A 19,959-nucleotide genomic window follows, 5' to 3' on the forward strand; every position below is an offset into this window, starting at 1 on the left:
CCTGCAGAGGGCAGGACAGACCTTTGGCCCCAAGAGAAAGCAGGCAGAGGAGCTAAGCTGGGCCAGGGAGGGAGCCCGAGGGGCGGGGCTGGGTGGCGCCGACCAGGGCGGGGCAGGGCCAGGCCGAGGGATCATCCTTGTGCTCAGGCCACACTTCGCACCTGGAGTCTAATCCCGGCACGGGCTGTGTCCCTGCACCAGACAGGGCGGTACCTGATGGTCAGGTTCTCCATGACCTCGGGGAAGCGCTGCAACTCGTCTCGGAGCTCCTCGAAGGTGATGGTGCCGCTGCAGTCCTTGTCGGCTGACTCGAAGAGCGCCAGCGTCAGCTGGTCTAGCTTCTCCTGGGGCAGCGAGATGGCGCTCTCGTACAGGCACGACTGCAGCACGGTGCGCAGCTCGTCAGGGTCGATGGAGCCGCTGCCTGTTTCAGGTGAAGTGAAGCCTAGTGGGGACCTGCACCCACCCGCCTCCCGCCTCACTCGGTACTTGCAAACTCCCCTCTGCCTTGCACAACCCCACATCGTGGGGTTAACTTCCTGTTCGTTCAGGTTTTTGCCAACGTGATGTCTTTAGGAGTAAAGACCAGGCAATCAAAGGACACATGGCACCTCCAGCTCACAAACCTTCCATGGCTCCCTACTTCTGGGCTCAACAGAGGCAAACACCTTCCCAAGCATGGAGAATCTTTGGCCTCAGTGCATGCCTTCCTATAGAATCTGCAGCCTCCTCTCTAAGTACCACTCAACTTCCAAGACCATCTGCCCAGAAGATACACTTGCTTACTTAATCTATAAGGAGCTATGTGCCCAGAGCCCCAGTTATTCAGAGGCAGATTGTATATGAGGTGGTGGTGAAGAGGTTTCCCTTTGTTCCCCAACGTGTAGCAGATTCTGCTCATCCCTCCATGTTGTCCTGGGAGGCCACAGCTGGTCCCTCAAGTCCAGCGTTGTGACCTTATGTAAACATGAGTGGCTAAGAGTGATGTGAAAAGGAAGCCAAAAGTACAGTTGCCTCTCAGTATAGACAGGTTCCTCATCTGCAAATTTGATCACAGTTGGTTGAATCTGTGGATGCATGAATCCACAGGTTATCAAGAGTCAACTGTACGTCTACATTTTATATAAAGGACTTGAACATCCATGGGTTTGGGTATCCACAGGGATCCTGGGATTAACTTGAGAAACAACTGTATCAACTGAGATGGGATCTGAGGCATTTTTTTTTTCTGTGTATATTTTCATTCTTCATAAGTAGTAGGACACTTGATTAGAAATTTCTTGACTTGTTTTGGATATAGACACACATGAGGTAGCAATATGCTTCTGCCCCTTACTGTGTGATGGTGGGCTATAAGTCCTTTAGAGTCTTGTAACTTTGTTCATCTCTAAAATGGGGCTTGCCTGGAAAATCCCATGGACAGAGGAGCCTGGTAGGCTGCAGTCCATGGGGTCGCTGAGAGTCGGACACGACTAAGCGACTTCACTTTCATGCATTGGAGAAGGAAATGGCAACCCACTCCAGTGTTCTTGCCTGGAGAATCCCAGGGACGGCAGAGCCTGGTGGGCTGCCGTCTATGGGGTCGCATAGAGTTGGACACGACTGAAGCAACTTAGCAGCAGTAGCAGCAGCATTCCTCCCTTTCAGTGTTGGTTCAAGGATAATAGATAATTATAAAGCAGAAAGGACTGATGCTGAAACTGAAGCTCTGGTATTTTGGTCATCTGATGCGAATAGCCAACTCATTGGTAAAATCCCTGATGCTGGGAAAGATTGAGGAGAAGAGGGAATCAGAGCATGAGATGGCTGGATGGCATCTCCAATGCAATGGACATGAACTTAGCAAACTTCAGGAGATGGTGAGGGACAGGGAGGCCTGGCATGTTGCAGTCCACGGGGTCACAAAGAGTTAGACACAACTGGGTAACCGAACAACAACAACAACAATGCAGTATTTGGAAGAAAGCAGCGACACATAAATGAAAGTCTTATTGGTACTGTGATCAATACTTGGGCCAAAGCCAAAGCCTGTAATCACAGTACAGTGCAGAGTCTAACACACCACTCTCCAGTCACACCTCCTGTCCTTCAGCTCAGGCAAGAGCCCAAGCCAAGAGCCATCATGGACCATACTTTAAAGAAAACCTTAGTAATGGTCTGCCAAGAAACTTGTGAACCCTGGACCAACTTGTTTCCTATCGCACTCCTCAGGATCCATGTAGCCCCCAGGAGGAGTCTGAGATTTAGCCCATTTGAAATGACCTATGGAGGCCTTTTCTTACTACTGACGAATTCTAAGGGATGAGGGTGTGAACCAGGGTGTGTCCAGATATTATTAATCTTGGACACATTCAGAAGGCGATCCATGACTATGCCCAAAAGGCACTGCAAGCTCCCACTAAAAATGCAAAGGAAGGAGCCGTTCCTTCACAAAGAAATCCAAGGACCAGGTTCTTAAAACCTGGAAAGAGGGAGCCCCCCAACCCCAAGGCCAACTATTGCACAGGATGGGTTGAAGCCTTCCCTATCTGATCCAAAAAGGCTATGGATGTCTGTATGTCTCTTTTAAAAGAGACAGTTCCTTTATTTGGAATTCCAAAGTCCTTCCAAAGTGATAACAGGCCTTTTTTCGTAGCCAAAATCATACAGGAGCTAGAGAAACCCCATAGGCCAGAGGGCCGTGCCCAGGAGCACAACAGCAGCTGCGTTGAGCTTTCCCGGGTGCAAATCCAGCCCTGTGACTCCTCAGTGCTCATCAGTGGCTCCCCACTTACTCACTGTACTGAGATCCAAACCATGACCTCTGGGACCTGCCCAGTCTGGCTTCACCAACCACCCCAGTCTCACTGAGTGCCTTTTTCCCACTCAGACGCCCTTCCTTTGATGATTCTGGGCTTTCAGAGACTCTTTAAGCCACAAAGTTGCCAATGATGTAAGAACCAGGATAATTATTGCAGTGTCATTTATGATGCCAAAGTAAGGACGGAGAACAATGGAAGTCTCCATTTTGGAAATGGTGTTTGAGTAAATAAGCAACAACTGACCCCTGTAAAGGTGTGTCCTGAGCTAGGCATTGTTTTGAGTTTACATAACTAATTTAATTCTATCAACCTCACAAGTACGTACTCTTATGATGATCATTATTTTCATGTGATACATGGGGAAATTAAAGCATGGAAAAGTTAAGCACTTTGTCTAGGGTCAACAACTGGTAGAGCTGAGATTTGAACCTGGGTAACTTGGTCTCAGAGTCAGAGATCTTAACTACTAGGCTGTGCTTCATGGAATCAGTGGGTCAAAGTCACACAGTAGCATATAACACAGTCACTACAAATGCTGCTATAACTCCATTGAGTTTCCTCTTCACACCTGTTAGATAGCTGTTATCAAAAAAAGAAAAACAGAAAAAGGAAAAGTATAAGTATTGGAGAAATTGGAACCTTTATTCATTGCTGGTGTGAATGTAGAATGGTGCAACCACTGTGGAAAACAATCAGGTAGTTCCTCAAAAAAACTAAAAGAATTGTCCTGTGATCCAGTGATTCCATTTTTGGGTACATGCCCAAAAGAACCAAAAGCAGGGTCTTGAAGAGATATTTGTGCTCCCATATTTATAGCAGCATTATTCACAATAGCCAAAAGGTAGAAGCAACCCAAGTGTCCATTGATAAATGAATGGATAAACAAAATGTAGTATATACATACAACAGGTCATATTCAGTCTTAAAAAAATAATGAAGTCCTGTCACACGGTACAACATGGGTGAACCTTGGGAACATTATGCTAAGTTAAATAAGCCAGTTACAAAAGGACAGCTATTATACAATTTCACTTATATAAGGTGGCTGCTGCTGCTGCTGCTGCTGCTAAGTTGCATCAATCGTGTCGACTCCGTGTGACTCCATGGGCGGTACCCCACCAGGCTCCCCCATCCCTGGGATTCTCCAGGCAAGAACACTGGAGTGGGTTGCCATTTCCTTCTCCAATGCATGAAAGTGAAAAGTGAAAGTGAAGTTGCTCAGTCGTGTCCAACTCTTAGCCACCTCATGAACTGTAGACTACCAGGCTCCTCCATCCATGAGATTTCCCAGGCAAGAGTACTGGAGTGGGGTGCCATTGCCTCTGATAAGGTAGCTAGAATAGTCAAATTCTTGGAGAAGGGGGCAGTAAGGAGTTATTGTTTAGTTGGTACAGTGCCGGTCTGGAAAAATGAACAAGTTCTGCAGATGGATGGTGGCGATGGTTGCACAACAATGTGAATTTACGTAATGCTTCTGAACTATACACTTAGAAATGATTAAAGTGATAAATTTAATATTATGACTATTTTACTATAAAAAATGACATTGTAAAGCAATACAGTCTTATATGAACAATTGTTTATATTGTTGAGTGAAGAAAGGCAGTGTATATAGTATTACAATCCCATTTTGTTTTTAAAAAACGTGTGATGAATATGTATATGTGATCAGTTATAAGGTAGTTTAGAAAAATGCAATGGGTGATTTTTGCTTTCTTTTTAAAACCATTCTATATTGCCTAAAATGTTCATAGTGGGCTATTACTATTATTAAAAAGCAACAAACCAATTTCTTTTTTCAAACATGGAAAATAACAAAGGAAAGTTCTGGCTTCTCGTGAGTTGAATCAAGGGCATTTGTCTGCCTGCCAGTGTCCCACCCTCTCCCCCAACAAAAGGGGGATGAGGACGAGAAACTGGGCAGGGAACCCACAGAGAGAGGGAGAGGAAGCTGTCAGCGTCCCCTGGAGACATTAGCCCAGTGCTGGGTAGTCACTGAGATGGGCCCGCTCCCTTTGTCCCTCCCTCTGAGTCCTCCTCCCATCCCACAAAAGATGCTTACCGTCGACGTCATACACCTGGAAGAGGAATTTGAGTTTGTCCATGGGGCTGCCGTGGATGAGCAGGGTCAGTGCCTTCTGCAGCTCCTGAAGTGTGATGGTGCCACTTCCATCCGAGTCAAACAGGATGAAGAATCTCTCAGCAAAGAAAGACTGTGGCCAGAGGAGGACGGGAGATGGGTACAGATGTGGCCATGGAGCCTGGGCTTTGAATTCATTCACTCTGTGTGTGCGTGCGTGCATGCATGTGTGTGTGTGTGTGTGTGTGTGTGTGTGTGTACATGCCATGGGGTGGCGGGATTCAGGGAGGACTCAAGTGACTGAAAATAGCCTGCGATCTGCCCAATGAAGCCACACTAGGGGACAGTGTCCATGGCCCATCCTGTTGGCTGAGAACAACTCTGGGCTCTGGTAGGAGAACTGTTCAGATCCCTGTAGCGAGGATAGGCTTGTGTCTGGGTCCTGGGCCCCCTTCTGGCTCTCAGGCCTGGCAATTTGCAAAGGCTCCCTATCTCCACAACCCACCGCTCTCATCAGCCTTGCAGTCCAGACCTTTGGTGGCCCCTTACTCAACATGGGGAAAAGGTCAGATTGAGTGTCCCCCTGCAGGCTCCTCCCAGGTCCTGTCTTTTTCCCCTTAAGGTGACCCCGGTGACAGTGAAGCCAGGAAGGATTTATGAAGAAGGTGCCACTTGAATACCTGTGTCTTTGCCTCATTTGGGCTGCCTATAGCCTACAGGTAAATGTTCTTAATGTAGAGTTGTTCTTAACAGCACTTGTTCTCAGTTGCTGGTGCACTCACTTCATTCATCATTCAACCATTCATTCATTCAAGAATCATATCAGCACAAGCCCTTGCTTGCCAGGCAGGCTTTGTGTTAGGCACTGAAAACACAGAAATTAAGAAGACAGGCAGGGTCAGTGTCAGATATGCCAGGCCGAGATCCACTCCTTGAGGCAGGGAGAGGAGCCTGAGGGCTTTAGTGTCTGATCTAATTCACAAGCATGAGGTCTTCTGTGGCCAGTCAACCCTGCCTTGGCTTCACTCTTCTTCACCTGGGTCCCTTTAGTAATGCCTTTGTCACTCTCCTGATATCATTCTACCATCCTGAATGGCCTTCATCTTAAGATATCTTACAGCCCCTATTAGGCAGAAGGCCTTTTTTCCCTTCCCCATATTGACTATGAAAGGAGACAGTGTTTAGAGTTCAAAGCAGTGCCCCTGGTACCACCAGCAAGTGAGGGGCCCTCCTATCCAAACAGGGGCATTCAAATGTTATGGGGATGGGCAGAGGACACCAAGAGAGAGGACTAGGGATGGTGTGGCAGTGCCAACAGGACTTTAATGGATACAAGCCATGGAAAATTTTGGATTTTGGCAGGAAACTTAAGTCTTGGCATCACCTCTGCCCATGAGGCTGGCGGTAAATGTAAGGTCAATAATATTTCTTAAGATTTGACAAGCTACTGATTTCCAACTTCATGTGTTGTTTGGAAGATCCCAGGAGGCCATGGCTACCACCATGGATGGAAGGGCCCTGGCCAGAAATATCCTCTGGCCCTGCTAAGGAGTAGAGCCTCAAGCCCAAAGGAATCTGAGAAGCAACTTTTCCTTCCTTGTGAGGTACTGTGTCCTGCAAACCAGCTTGCTCCTCCTCTACAAAATATGAGCACAGAGCACCCACTTCTGCAGCAGACACTTGCCTCTTTCACCTTCAGGGCTTTTTTGAAATCTTGCAGGTTGATTTCCCCATCTTCTCCTGCAATGGTCTTAAACTGGTGCGTCACCCACTGAAGCCACTTGGCGTCCTCCTCGGCATTCATGGTGCTGGAAGACAAAGGAGACAGGTGTGTGGCTTTGGGGCGTTCAAGGGCTCAGGGGGCCTCACGGTGGCCCCAGGACCTCTGTCTTCCTACAGCTGGGGTCTCGGGCTTCCCATGTGGTTGAACTAGCTTCAGGGTGGGAGCAGTGCTTCCCCACAGCTGCTTCTTGATGTCTTTAAGTCTCTTCCTTCTATCTAGGGCATTGGCTGACCCAGGCTTAAGTCTCTTTAAGTTCTGGGATGACAGGGCCCCAGTGAACTGGGCCACAGACTATGGGCTTAAGTTCAGGGAATGGCTCACTCCATGGATATTATTAATATGGTGACAGTGACATCCCACCTCACATTTACCCAGCTCTTTACTGTGTTCCGAGTCCTTCTCACTCATTCTTTGCTTTGGTCCTTGTTATCGAATGTAAAATATTCGGCTGCTCTGAGCTTCCTTCCTCCCTAAGATATTTTACAGGGAGGAAACAGGCTCAGAGCACTTCAGTTATTTAGCAGACTTTATTCAGCAGGTCAGCTCCAAGGCCAGTGCTTTTCCCATCAAACCCAAGAACCTCCACCCTCTGCCTGAACATTTCAAGTATAAGCCATGCAAGGGCTGAGACCGAGAGCTTGACTCTCCAGGTCCAGGATGTATCAGCAATGTCACAAGGGCATCAGTCATCTTAAACCCTCACAGATGGGCTAACTATACTGTGATGAGAATAGAGATTAACACTTTCTGTGGCATCAGAACCCAGCAATCCAAACTTGAGTCAATGATGAGTCAGTGAGTGAGAATTTATGTCATCTTATTCTCTAAACTTCCTTTGTGAGAATGGCTTTTGTCTATATCTCATGAGTTTAATATAACTTTAAATCAATCTTCATTATCTGCAGATTCCATATATGGAAATAAGCCTACTTGCTAAATTTATTTGTAACCCCAAATCGATACTTGCAGCATTTCTGAGGTCACCGTGGACATGGGTAAGGTGGGAATGCATTTGAGTCGCTCGACGCGCATGTTTCCTATTGAGGTCAACACAAGCAACAGTCTGCCTACTTGTCTCAGCTCTCAGACTATAAACAAATGGCTTTCCCACAATCTATTTAGCATTGTGTGTTTCACATCTTTGCACTCTTCATTGGTGATTTCACTCTGTAAAGTGGCCCCCAGGAGTAATACAAAGCACTGTCTAGTGTTCCTCAGCACAAAAGGCTGTGATCTGCCTTATGCAGAAATTACATTGTTAGATAAACTTTCTTCAGACACGAGTTCTAGTGCTGTTGACCGCAAAGTCTATGTTAACGAGTCAACAATTTCTGCTTTTAAAGGAGTCTTTAACCAGAAACACACATAAAGCAAAATCATGTATTGATCATTATATGAAACTTTGTGCTCATCAGCTGGTAGGAATCCAATCCTGTATTTATTTACCCTAGGAATAAACGTACAGAATTTCCTCATTCAGGGTTTGTGGTGACTTTACAGAATACAACTACCACAAAAAATGAGAATTAATTGTATATATAAATAAGATTAAAAATAAATGAGTTAAAGTGAAATGAGTCAGAGAAAGACAAATGTTTTATGATACCACTTATATGTGGAATGTAAAAACTAAAACATACTATGAACATAATGGAAAAGAAACAGATCCGCAGATATAGAGAGCAAACTAGTGTTTACGCATAGAGAGAGGACAGGTGGAGAGGAAAGATAGAGGTAAGGGGTTAAGAGGTACAAACAATGTATAAAATAAGCTACAAGGATATATTGTACAACACAGGGAATGTAGCCAATATTTTTAACTATAAATGGAGTATAACCTTTAGAAAAATGAAATAAATGGGCTTTCACTTAAGAAACTAGAAAAAGAATAAAACACACACATACACAAATAGAAGGATAGACTCAAGTATAAAATCTGAAATTAAGAAACTAGAATACTGGGGGAAAAAGAAGGTCAAAATGGTAAACTGATTTTGGTTACAGCAATGGTTTTACAGATGCATGCATATGTCAATACTCATCAAATTGTTCATTTTAATAATTGTACATCAATTATGCCTCAGTATAATGAAAAAAGGGCTTCTTCCCTAGTGGCTCAGGTGATAAAGAATCTGCCTGCAATGCAGGTGAACCAGGTTTGATCCCTGGGTTAGCAAGATCCTCTAAAGAAGGGAATGGCTACCCACTCCAGTATTCTTGCCTGGAGAATCCCATGAACAGAGGAGCCCAGAAGGCTACAGTCCATGGAGTCACAAACAGTCGGACATGACTGAGTGACTAAGCATGCATGCACATAGTGAAAAAACAAGTTGGTTCTATGATAATACTAAGTAAAAAAGCATGATTAGAGAAAGTGAAAAAATAAAATATTAATATTGAGAAAGGCAATAGAATCCAGAAAACAGCTACAGAAATATGAGTATTGTGTGAAACCAATTGGTGAACATAGAGAAATGAATTAATTTCAAGAAATTACACTCTGAACAGACCAATAATCATTTAAATAGTAAGGGGGTTAAATGTGAACATTTAAAATAATGTCAGGAAGATGGCGGAGGAATAGGACGGGGAGACCACTTTCTCCCTCACAAATTCATCAAAAGAACATTTCAACACTGAGTAAATTCCACAAAACAACTTCTGAATGCTGGCAGAGGACATCAGGCACCCAGAAAAGCAGATTATTGTCTTCAAAAACAGGTAGGAAAAAATATAAAAGACAAAAAAAGAGACAAAGGAGATAGGGCGGGAGCTCCGTCCCAGGAAGGGAGTCCTGTCCTGGGAAGGGAGTCTTAAAAACAGAGAAGTTTCCAAACACCAGGAAACACTCTCGCTGCCGAGTCTGTGGCGAGCCTTGGAAGCACAGAGGGCAACATAACAGGGAAGAAAAATAAATAATTAAAACCAACAGATTATGAGCCCAACGGTAACTCCCCCAGCGAAGAAGCAGCGCAGATGCCTGCATCCGTCACTAGCAAGTGGGGGCTGGGCAGGGAGGCGCGAGCTGCAGTGCTTTTTAAGAATCGGGCCAGAATGCTGCGAGTGTAACCAGAGCGAACTACCTTGGGCTAGCATACCAGACGGTGGGACAGCTACCACGCGAAAAGCGCTAACATAAGACACCGCCAGGACCGCCCACAGAACAAAGGACGGAACAGAAATAGCTGGCTGCAGACCATCCCCCTCTGGTGACAGGCAACCAGAGCCGCAAGGGCTGGAAGGGAGCAATCACAGCCCCGGAGAGACATCTCCTACCAAACTGTAAGAAGGCTTCTTTGCTAAGACTTCTTGGGGTCCTGACAGTCACCATCCGCCTGACAAGGGGCGCCAGCGGTCCACCCGGAAAACTGAGCAGCAGGCACAGGGAAGGCGATAAGTCGCAGCGACCGCGCTCGCCAAACACCTGAGCTACTCGGACCTGGAAGGGCCCAAAACGCAGGCCCAGCCAAATCTGCGCCTCTGAGGGCTACCTGAGCGCCGAGCCTGAGCAGCTTAGACCAGGGAGGTGCATGCAGCCTAGGGCTGGCCTCAGACGGTTCCTGGCGGAGCAAAGTAGAGCCTGAGCGGTGTGCACCGTGAGCATGTGTGGCTGAAACACTGCAAGCACACGCCAGTGTTATTTGTTTGCAGTATCCCTCCCTCCCAACAGCGCGACTGAACAAGTGAGCCTGAAAAAAAAAAGTGTCCACCACCATCCCCCTTGTGTCGGGGCGGAAATCAGACACTGAAGAGACCAGAAAACAAGAAGAAGCTAAGCAGAGGGAACCGCCTTGGAAGTGACCCCACACTGCCCACAACACCAGAGAAAGTCCCAGATATATCTTTACTATTTTTACGATCATTCTCTTTTTTTTTTAAATTGATGTTGCTGTTTGATTGTTTTTTCTTCTTTTCTTTTTCTTCTTTTTTTAATTTAACTCTAAAAAAATTTTAAGGCCTCCATTTCTCCTTTAATTTTTATTTTTTTAATCTAAACGCTGGACTGGAAGAAGCACAAGCTGGAATCAAGATAGCCAGGAGAAATATCAATAATCTCAGATATGCAGATGACACCACCCTTATGGCAGAAAGTGAAGAGGAGCTAAAAAGCCTCTTAATGAAAGTGAAAGAGGATAGTGAAAAAGTTGACTTAAAGCTCAACATTCAGAAAATGAAGATCATGACATCTGGTCCCATCACTTCATGGCAAATAGATGGGGAAACAGTGGAAACAGTGTCAGACTTTATTTTGGGGGGCTCCAAAATCACTGCAGATGGTGACTGCAGCCAGGAAATTAAAAGACGCTTACTCCTTGGAAGAAAAGTTATGACCAACCTAGATAGCATATTCAAAAGCAAAGACATTACTTTGACGTCTAAGGTCCGTCTAGTCAAGGCTATGGTTTTTCCAGTGGTCATGTATGGATGTGAGAGTTGGACTGTGAAGAAGGCTGAGCACCGAAGAACTGATGCTTTTGAACTGTGGTGTTGGAAAAGACTCTTGAGAGTCCCTTGGACTGCAAGGAGATCCAACCAGTCCATTCTGAAGGAGATCAACCCTGGGACTTCTTTGGAAGGAATGATGCTAAAGCTGAAACTCCAGTACTTGGGCCACCTCATGCGAAGAGTTGACTCACTGGAAAAGACTCTGATGCTGGGAGGGATTGGGGGCAGGAGGAGAAGGGGACGACATGGGATGAGATGGCTGGATGGCATCATGGACTCGATGGACGTGAGTCTGAGTGAACTCCGGGAGATGGTGATGAACAGGGAGGCCTGGCATGCTGGGGTCGCAAAGAGTTGGACACGACTGAGTGACTGACTGACAGACTGGCTATTACTTAAATAAAAAAAAAAAAAGACCCTATTTTTAAAGCAAACACTGTATATATATATATTTTTGTGGTTGTTGTTGTTTTTTTAAAAAATAGTTCTTGTGACTTTGTGTTTTCCTTCTTCTTCTTTTCTTTAATACTGTATTTTTGAAAATCCAACCTCTACTCTAGATTTTCAATCTTTGCTTTTTGGTATTTGTTGTCAATTTTGTACATTTCAAAACCCAATCTTCAGTACCCAATTTTACCTGAGAGCGAGATTACTGACTTGACCACTCTCTCCTCCTTTGGACTCTCCGTTTTCTCCACCAGGTTGTCTCTGTCTCCTCCCTCCCCCGTCTCTTCTCTAACCAACTCTGTGAATCTCTGTGTGTTCCAGACAATGGAGAACCCCTAGGGAACTGGTTACTGGCTGGATCTGTCTCTCTCCTTTTCATTTCTCTCTTTTATCCTACTGGCCACCTCTGTCTACTTCCTCCCTCTCCTCTTCCCTGTATAAATCCGTGACATCTCTGAGCTGTCCAGACTGTGGAGCACACATAAGGAAGTGATTACTGGCTAGCTTGCTCTCTCCTCTTTTGATTCCACCTCATCTCATTCAGGTCACCTCTAACTCCTTCCTCCCTCTTCTCTTCTCCATGTAACTCAGTGAACCTCTTTGGGCGTCCGTCAATGTGGAGAAACTTTCATCTTTAACCTAGATGTTCTATCATCGGTGCTGTATAGATGGAGAAGTCTTAAAGCTACTGTAAAAATAAGACTGAAAACCAGAAGCAGGAGGTTTAAGTCCAAATTCTGAGAACATCAGAGAACTCCTGACTCCAGGGAACATTAATCGATAGGAGCTCATCAAACACCTCCATATCTACACTGAAACCAAGCACCACCCAAGGGCCAACAAGTTCCAGAACAAGACATACCAGGCAAATTCTCCAGCAACACAGGAACACACCCCTGAGCTTCAATATACAGGCAGCTCAAAGTTACTCCAAAACCATTGACATCACATAACTCATTATTGAACACCTCACTGCACTCCAGAGAGAAGAAATCCAGTTCCACCCACCAGAACTCCGACACAAGCTTCCCTAACCAAGAAACTGTGACAAGCCACTGATACAACCCCACCCACAGTGAGGAAGCTCCATAATAAAGAGAACTCCACAAATTACCAGAATATAAAAAGGCCACCCCAAACGCAGCAATATAACCAAGATGAAGGGACATAGGAATACCCAGCAGGTAAAGGAACAGGAGAAATGCCCACCAAACCAAACAAAAGAGGAAGAGATAGGGAATCTACCTGAGAAAGAATTCCGAATAATGATAGTGAAAATGATCCAAAATCTTGAAATCAAAATGGAATCACAGATAAATAGCCTGGAGACAAAGATTGAGAAGATGTAAGAAAGGTTTAACAAGGACCTAGAAGAAATAAAAAAAGAGTCAATATATAATGAATAATGCAATAAATGAGATCAGAAACACTCTGGAGGCAACAAATAGTAGGATAATGGGGGCAGAAGATAGGATTAGTGAAGTAGAAGATACAATGGTAGAAATAAGTGAATCAGAGAGGAAAAAAGAAAAACGAATTAAAAGAAATGAGGACAATCTCAGAGACCTCCAGGACAATATGAAACGCTCCAACATTCGAATTATAGGAGTCCTAGAAGAAGAAGACAAAAAGAAAGATCATGAGAAAATCCTTGAGGAGATAATAGTTGAAAACTTCCCTAAAATGGGGAAGGAAATAATCACCCACGTCCAAGAAACCCAGAGAGTTCCAAACAGGATAAACCCAAGAAGAAACACCCCAAGACACATATTAATCAAATTAACAAAGTTCAAACACAAAGAACAAATATTAAAAACAGCAAGGAAAAACAACAAATAACACACAAGGGGATTCCCATAAGGATAACTGCAGATCTTTCAATAGAAACTCTTCCGGCCAGGAGGGAATGGCAAGACATACTTAAAAGTGATGAAAGAAAATAACCTACAGCCCAGATTACTGTACCCAGTAAGGATCTCATTCAAATATAAAGGAGAAATCAAAAGCTTTACAGACAAGCAAAAGCTGAGAGAATTCAGCACCACCAAACCAGCTCTCCAACAAACGCTAAAGGATATTCTCTAGACAGGAAACACAAAAAGGGTGTATAAACCCGAACCCAAAACAGTAAACTAAATGGCAACAGGATCATACTTATCAATAATTACCTTAAATGTAAATGGGTTGAATGCCCCAACCAAAAGGCAAAGACTGGCTGAATGGATACAAAAACAAGACTCCTATATATGCTGCCTATAAGAGACCCACCTCAAAAGAAGGGACACATACAGACTGAAAGTGAAGGACTGGAAAAAGATATTCCACGCAAATAGAGACCAAAAGAAAGCAGGAGTAGCAATACTCATATCCAATAAAATAGACTTTAAAACAAAGGCTGTGAAAAGAGACAAAGAAGGCCACTACATAATGATCAAAGGATCAATCCAAGAAGAAGATACAACAATTATAAATATATATGCACCCAACATAGGAGGACCGCAATATGTAAGGCAAATGCTAAAAAGTATGAAAAGGGAAATTAACAATAACACAATAATAGTGGGAGACTTTAATACCCCACTCACACCTATGGACAGATCAACTAAACAGAAAATTAACAAAGAAACACAAACTTTAAATGATACAATAGACCAGTTAGACCTAATTGATATCTATAGGACATTTCACCCCAAAACAAAGAATTTCACCTTTTTCTCAAGTGCTCACGGAACCTTCTCCAGGATAGATCACATCCTGGGCCATAAATCTAACCTTGATAAATGTAAAAAAATCGAAATCATTCCAAGCATCTTTTCTGACCATAATGCATTAAGATTAGATCTCAATTACAGGAGAAAAACTATTAAAAATGCCAACATATGGAGGCTGAACAACACGCTTCTGAATAACCAACAAATCACAGAAGAAATCAAAAAAGAAATCAAAATATGCAGAGAAACGAATGAAAATGAAAACACAACAACCCAAAACCTGTGGGACACTATGAAAGCAGTGTTAAGAGGAAAGTTCATAGCAATACAGGCATACCTCAAGAAACAAGAAAAAAGTCAAATAAATAACCTAACTCTACACCTAAAGCAACTAGAAAAGGAAGAAATGGAGAACCCCAGAGTTAGTAGAAGGAAAGAAATCTTAAAAATAAGGGCAGAAATAAATGCAAAAGAAACAAAACAGACCATAGCAAAAATCAGGAAAGCCAAAAGCTGGTTCTTTGAAAGGATAAATAAAATTCACAAACCATTAGCCAGACTCACCAAGAAACAAAGTGAGAAAAATCAAATCAATAAAATTAGAAATGAAAATGGAGAGATCACAACAGACAACACAGAAATACAAAGGATCATAAAAGACTACTATCAGCAATTATATGCCAATAAAATGGACAACGTGGAAGAAATGGACAAATTCTTAGAAAAGTACAACTTTCCAAAACTGAACCAGGAAGAAATAGAAAAATTTAACAGACCCATCACAAGCACAGAAATTGAAACTGTAATCAGAAATCTTCCAGCAAACAAAAGCCCAGGTCCAGACGGCTTCACAGCTGAATTCTACCAAAAATTTAGAGAAGAGCTAACACCGATCCTACTCAAACTCTTCCAGAAAATTGCAGGGGAAGGTAAAGTTCCAAACTCATTCTGTGAGGCCACCATCACCCTAATACCAAAACCTGACAAAGATGCCTAAAAAAAAAAGAAAACTAGAGGCCAATATCACTAATGAACATAGATGCAAAAATCCTTAACAAAATTCTAGCAATCAGAATCCAACAACACATTAAAAAGATCATACACCATGACCAAGTGGGCTTTATCCCAGGGATGCAAGGATTCTTCAATATCTGCAAATCAATCAACGTAATTCACCACATTAACAAATTGAAAAATAAAAACCATATGATTATCTCAATAGATGCAGAGAAGGCCTTTGACAAAATTCAACATCCATTTATGATAAAAACTCTCCAGAAAGCAGGAATAGAAGGAACATACCTCAACATAATAAAAGCTATATATGACAAACCCACAGCAAACATTATCCTCAATGGTGAAAAATTGAAAGCATTTCCCCTAAAGTCAGGAACAAGACAAGGGTGTCCACTTTCACTGCTACTATTCAACATAGTTCTGGAAGTTTTGGCCACAGCAATCAGAGCAGAAAAAGAAATAAAAGAAATCCAAATTGGAAAAGAAGAAGTAAAACTCTCACTGTTTGCAGATGACATGATCCTCTACATAGGAAACCCTAAAGACTCCACCAGAAAATTACTAGAACTAATCAATGAATATAGTAAAGTTGCAGGATATAAAATCAACACACAGAAATCCCTTGCATTCCTATACACTAATAATGAGAAACTAGAAAAAGAAATTAAGGAAACAATTCCATTCACCATTGCGATGTAAAGAATAAAATACTTAGGAATATATCTACCTAAAGAAACTAAAGACCTATATATAGAAAACTATAAAACACTGATGAAAGGAATCAAAGAGGACACTAATAGATGGGGAAATATACCATGTTCCTGGATCAGAAGAATCAATATAGTGAAAATGAGGATACTACCCAAAGCAATCTACAGATTCAATGCAATCCCTATCAAGCTACCAGCGGTATTTTTCACAGAGCTAGAACAAATAATTTCACAATTTGTATGGAAATACAACAAACCTCAAATAGCCAAAGCAATCTTGAGAAAGAAGAACGGAACTGGAGGAATCAATCTGCCTGACTTCAGACTCTACTACAAAGCCACAGTCATCAAGACAGTATGGTACTGGCACAAAGACAGAAATATAGATCAATGGAACAAAATAGAAAGCCCAGAGAAAAATCCACACACCTATGGACACCTTATCTTCGATGAAGGAGGCAAGAATATACAATGGATTAAAGACAATCTCTTTAACAAGTGTTCCTGGGAAAACTGGTCAACCACTTGTGAAAGAATGAAACTAGATCACTAACACCATACAAAAAAATAAACTCAAAATGGATTAAAGATCTAAACGTAAGATAAGTAACTATAAAACTCCTTGAGGAGAACATAGGCAAAACACTCTCTGAGAGCAGGATCCTCTATAATCCACTTCTCAGAATACTGGAAATAAAAGCAAAAATAAACAAATGGGATCTAATTAAAATTAAAAGCTTCTGCACAACAAAGGAAACTATAAGCAAGGAGAAAAGACAGCCTTCGGAATGGGAGAAAATAATAGCAAATAAAGCAACTGACAAACAACTAATCTCAAAAATATACAAGCAACTTATGCAGCTCAATTCCAGAAAAATAAACGACCCAATAAAAAAATGGGCCTAAGAACTAAATAGACATTTCTCCAAAGAAGACATGTGGATGGCTAACAAATACATGAAAAGATGCTCAACATCACTCATTATCAGAGAAATGCAAATCAAGACCACAATGAGGTACCATTTCACACCAGTCAGAATGGCTGCGATCCAAAAGTCTACAAGCAGTAAGTGCTGGAGAGGGTGTGGAGTAAGGGAACCTTCTTACACTGTTGGTGGGACTGCAAACTAGTACAGCCACTATGGAGAACAGTGTGGAGATTCCTTAAAAAATTGCAAATAGAACTGCCTGATGACCCAGCAATCCCACTGCTGGGCATACACACCAAGGAAACCAGAATCGAAACAGACACGTGTACCCCAATGTTCATCGCAGCACCGTTTATAATAGCCAGGACATGGAAACAACCTAGATGTCCATCAGCAGATGAATGGATAAGAAAGCTGTGGTACATATACACAATGGAGTATTACTCAGCCATTAAAAAGAATACATTTGAATCAGTTCTAATGAGATGGATGAAACTGGAGCCGATTATACAGACTGAAGTAAGCCAGAAAGAAAAACACCAATACAGTATACTAACACATATATATGGAATTTAGAAAGATGGTAATGATAACCCTGTATGCGAGATAGCAAAAGAGACACAGATGTATAGAATGGACTTTTGGACTCAGATGGAGAGGGAGAGGGTGGGATGATTTAGGAGAATGGCATTGTAACATGTATACTATCATGTAAGAAACGAATCGCCAGTCTATGTTCGATACAGGATACAGGAGGCTTGGAGCTGGTGCACGGGGATGATCCAGAGAGATGATATGGGGTGCGAGGTGGGAGGGAGGTTCAGGATTGGGAACTCATGTACACCCATGGTGGATTCATGTCAATGTAAGGCAAAACCAATACAGTATTGTAAAGCAAAATAAAGTAAAAATAAAAATTAAAAAAATAAATAAATAAAATAAAATAATGTCAGGCCCAGCTTGTTTTCACAGTTGAGCTTTCTCTAATCTTCAGAAAATAAGTCCAATGTCAAACCATCTCAGATTGTAGAAAATGACGGTAAGATCCCTAGTTTATAAGCTATCATTACCCAATCCCACTGAAGACAGCATGCAAAAAGAGAAAATTCTGGACAAGTTTCACTTACAGAGATGCAAAACTCTAAAATATAACCTAGTTAATTCTTAAAGTTTACTTTAAAAATTAGGGATTTCCCTGGTGGTCCAGTGGTTAAGACTCCAAGCTTCCACTACAGGGGGTTCTCACCCCTGATCGAGGAACTAAGATCTCACATGACACATGGCATGGCCAGAAAGTAAAAATCAATTATCATCATCATCAGGAAGGACTTACTTTAGTAATATAAGTGTGGCTCACTTCTAAGAAGTCTATCAACAGCCCTCTGCAGCCCAACAGGGCAGTCTCCTAAGAGCATGGTTCTCAGACCCTGGTTAGTGCTTGTCAGAAACAGGGGAAGCTGGTGAAATGCCCATTCTGACTCAGGAAATTTAGGGCAGGGCCCAGGAATCTGCATATTAACCAACTTTGGGGTGGGGCCCAGGAATCTGCATATGTAAGCAGCACCCTGACTGTCTGTGACCCACACAACGTGGCCCAGGCTCACACCTGGAGAAGCACGGCCCTAAAGATTAAACAGCCTCACCTACTACTTCTCTTGGGACCCCACAGGAAGACATTCCACAAAGCAGAGCGAATTCTAGGAAACAGGCTGCACACAACTGCTAACCCAGGGAGCATGGGGGCAGGGTATCAAATATTAACCTCCCTCGTCTCAGAAATATTAGTGTGCCTGGCCTACAGGATGAGAAAGGAAACTCTGCAAAGGGGCTGGGGAAGAGACAACTGGTGGGAAGTAAAGAGTGAGGGAGGGTGGGGAAAACAAGGTGGTCCTCGACAAGGAACCGGGAATCTGCAGGTTTCAGAGCTCAAGGGGAAGCTGGTGCTGACGAGAGCCCAGAACTGTCCCCAGGAGACCCGGTTCTTAGGTCCACTGGCCCCAGTGTGTAATAGTTTCCTCATCTGTGTGTTCGTGTGTGCTAAGTCACTTCAGTTGTGTCCAATCCTTGGCAAACCCATGGACTGTAGCCTGCCAGGCTCCTCTGTTCATGGGGTTCTCCAGGCAAGAATATTGGAGTGGGTTGCCATTTCCTTCTCCTGGGGATCATTCCACCCCAGGAATTGAACCCGTGTCTCTTACGTCTTCTGCATTGGCAGGTGGGTTTTTTTTTTTTTTTTATCACTAGTGCCACCTGGGAATCCCTCTTCACCTGTAAATGTGACAGTCAATCCTTCAAACAAGGGTTGCCACGGGAACCCAATGAGATTCTATTTCAAAAGTGAAACTGGTGAACACTGCGCAAATGTTAGGTATGGTTATTAGTCTGGTTATTAGACTTGGCCAATTCCTTATTTTATAGATGAGAAAACAGGCCCAGAGAGGGCAGGTGACTTGCTCAAGACTGTACAGCTTGCTAGTAACCAGATAAGAGCATGCTCGAGTCTACTTACTTCTGCCACAGGTAGTCTACCCTTTGTGGACCCCCAAAGGAATAAGCACTCCTGCCTTTCCCTTGTCCCTGGCATGGAATGTGAGACAAATGAGCCACTCACCCTCTGAAGCCTTCAGAGTCTGTCCAGGCTGTGTCTCCCAGAGCACTCATCTTCTTCACTATCTTTTAGACCACTGGTCCCGGAAAGGCTGCTGTCCGTACAGCAGCCCGCATCCTGAAGCCCACAGTTTATCTCTCCCCAGCTACTCTTCCTGCCTTTCCTACAAAGCTGCTCACGCCCACAGCTGCTCACTGAGCCATGTGCTGGCTGGTGGCCAGCTTGTTTCAGAGAAATTTAAGAAGGCGTACAGAGTGGGGCAAGTGGTACAAGTGGTACAGAATGGGGCAAGCCTTTTCCTGGGAATGTGGGGCAAGTGGTTCAAGTGGTACAAGTGGTACAGAGTGGGGCAAGCCTTTTCCTGGGAATGTGGGGCAAGTGGTTCAAGTGGTACAGAGTGGGGCAAGCCCTTTCCTAGGAATGATGT

General features: G+C 43.4%; 1 protein-coding gene across 1 annotated transcript in view; it reads right to left on the reverse strand.

The window, feature by feature from the left end:
* NOX5 (NADPH oxidase 5) overlaps positions 1-19,667 on the reverse strand; it is a 46,012-nt gene extending 26,345 nt beyond the window's left edge. The window contains exons 1-4 of the mRNA XM_018053590.1: positions 19,536-19,667; positions 6,566-6,689; positions 4,864-5,014; positions 214-424 (exon numbers count right to left, since the gene is read on the reverse strand). Coding sequence (XP_017909079.1) covers positions 214-424; positions 4,864-5,014; positions 6,566-6,689; positions 19,536-19,585 — 536 coding nt within the window. The 5' untranslated portion in view covers positions 19,586-19,667. The remainder of the gene's footprint in view (positions 1-213; positions 425-4,863; positions 5,015-6,565; positions 6,690-19,535) is intronic.

The sequence above is a fragment of the Capra hircus genome, chromosome 10, assembly GCF_001704415.2.
Source record: "Capra hircus breed San Clemente chromosome 10, ASM170441v1, whole genome shotgun sequence".
Taxonomy (NCBI): Eukaryota; Metazoa; Chordata; class Mammalia; order Artiodactyla; family Bovidae; genus Capra; species Capra hircus.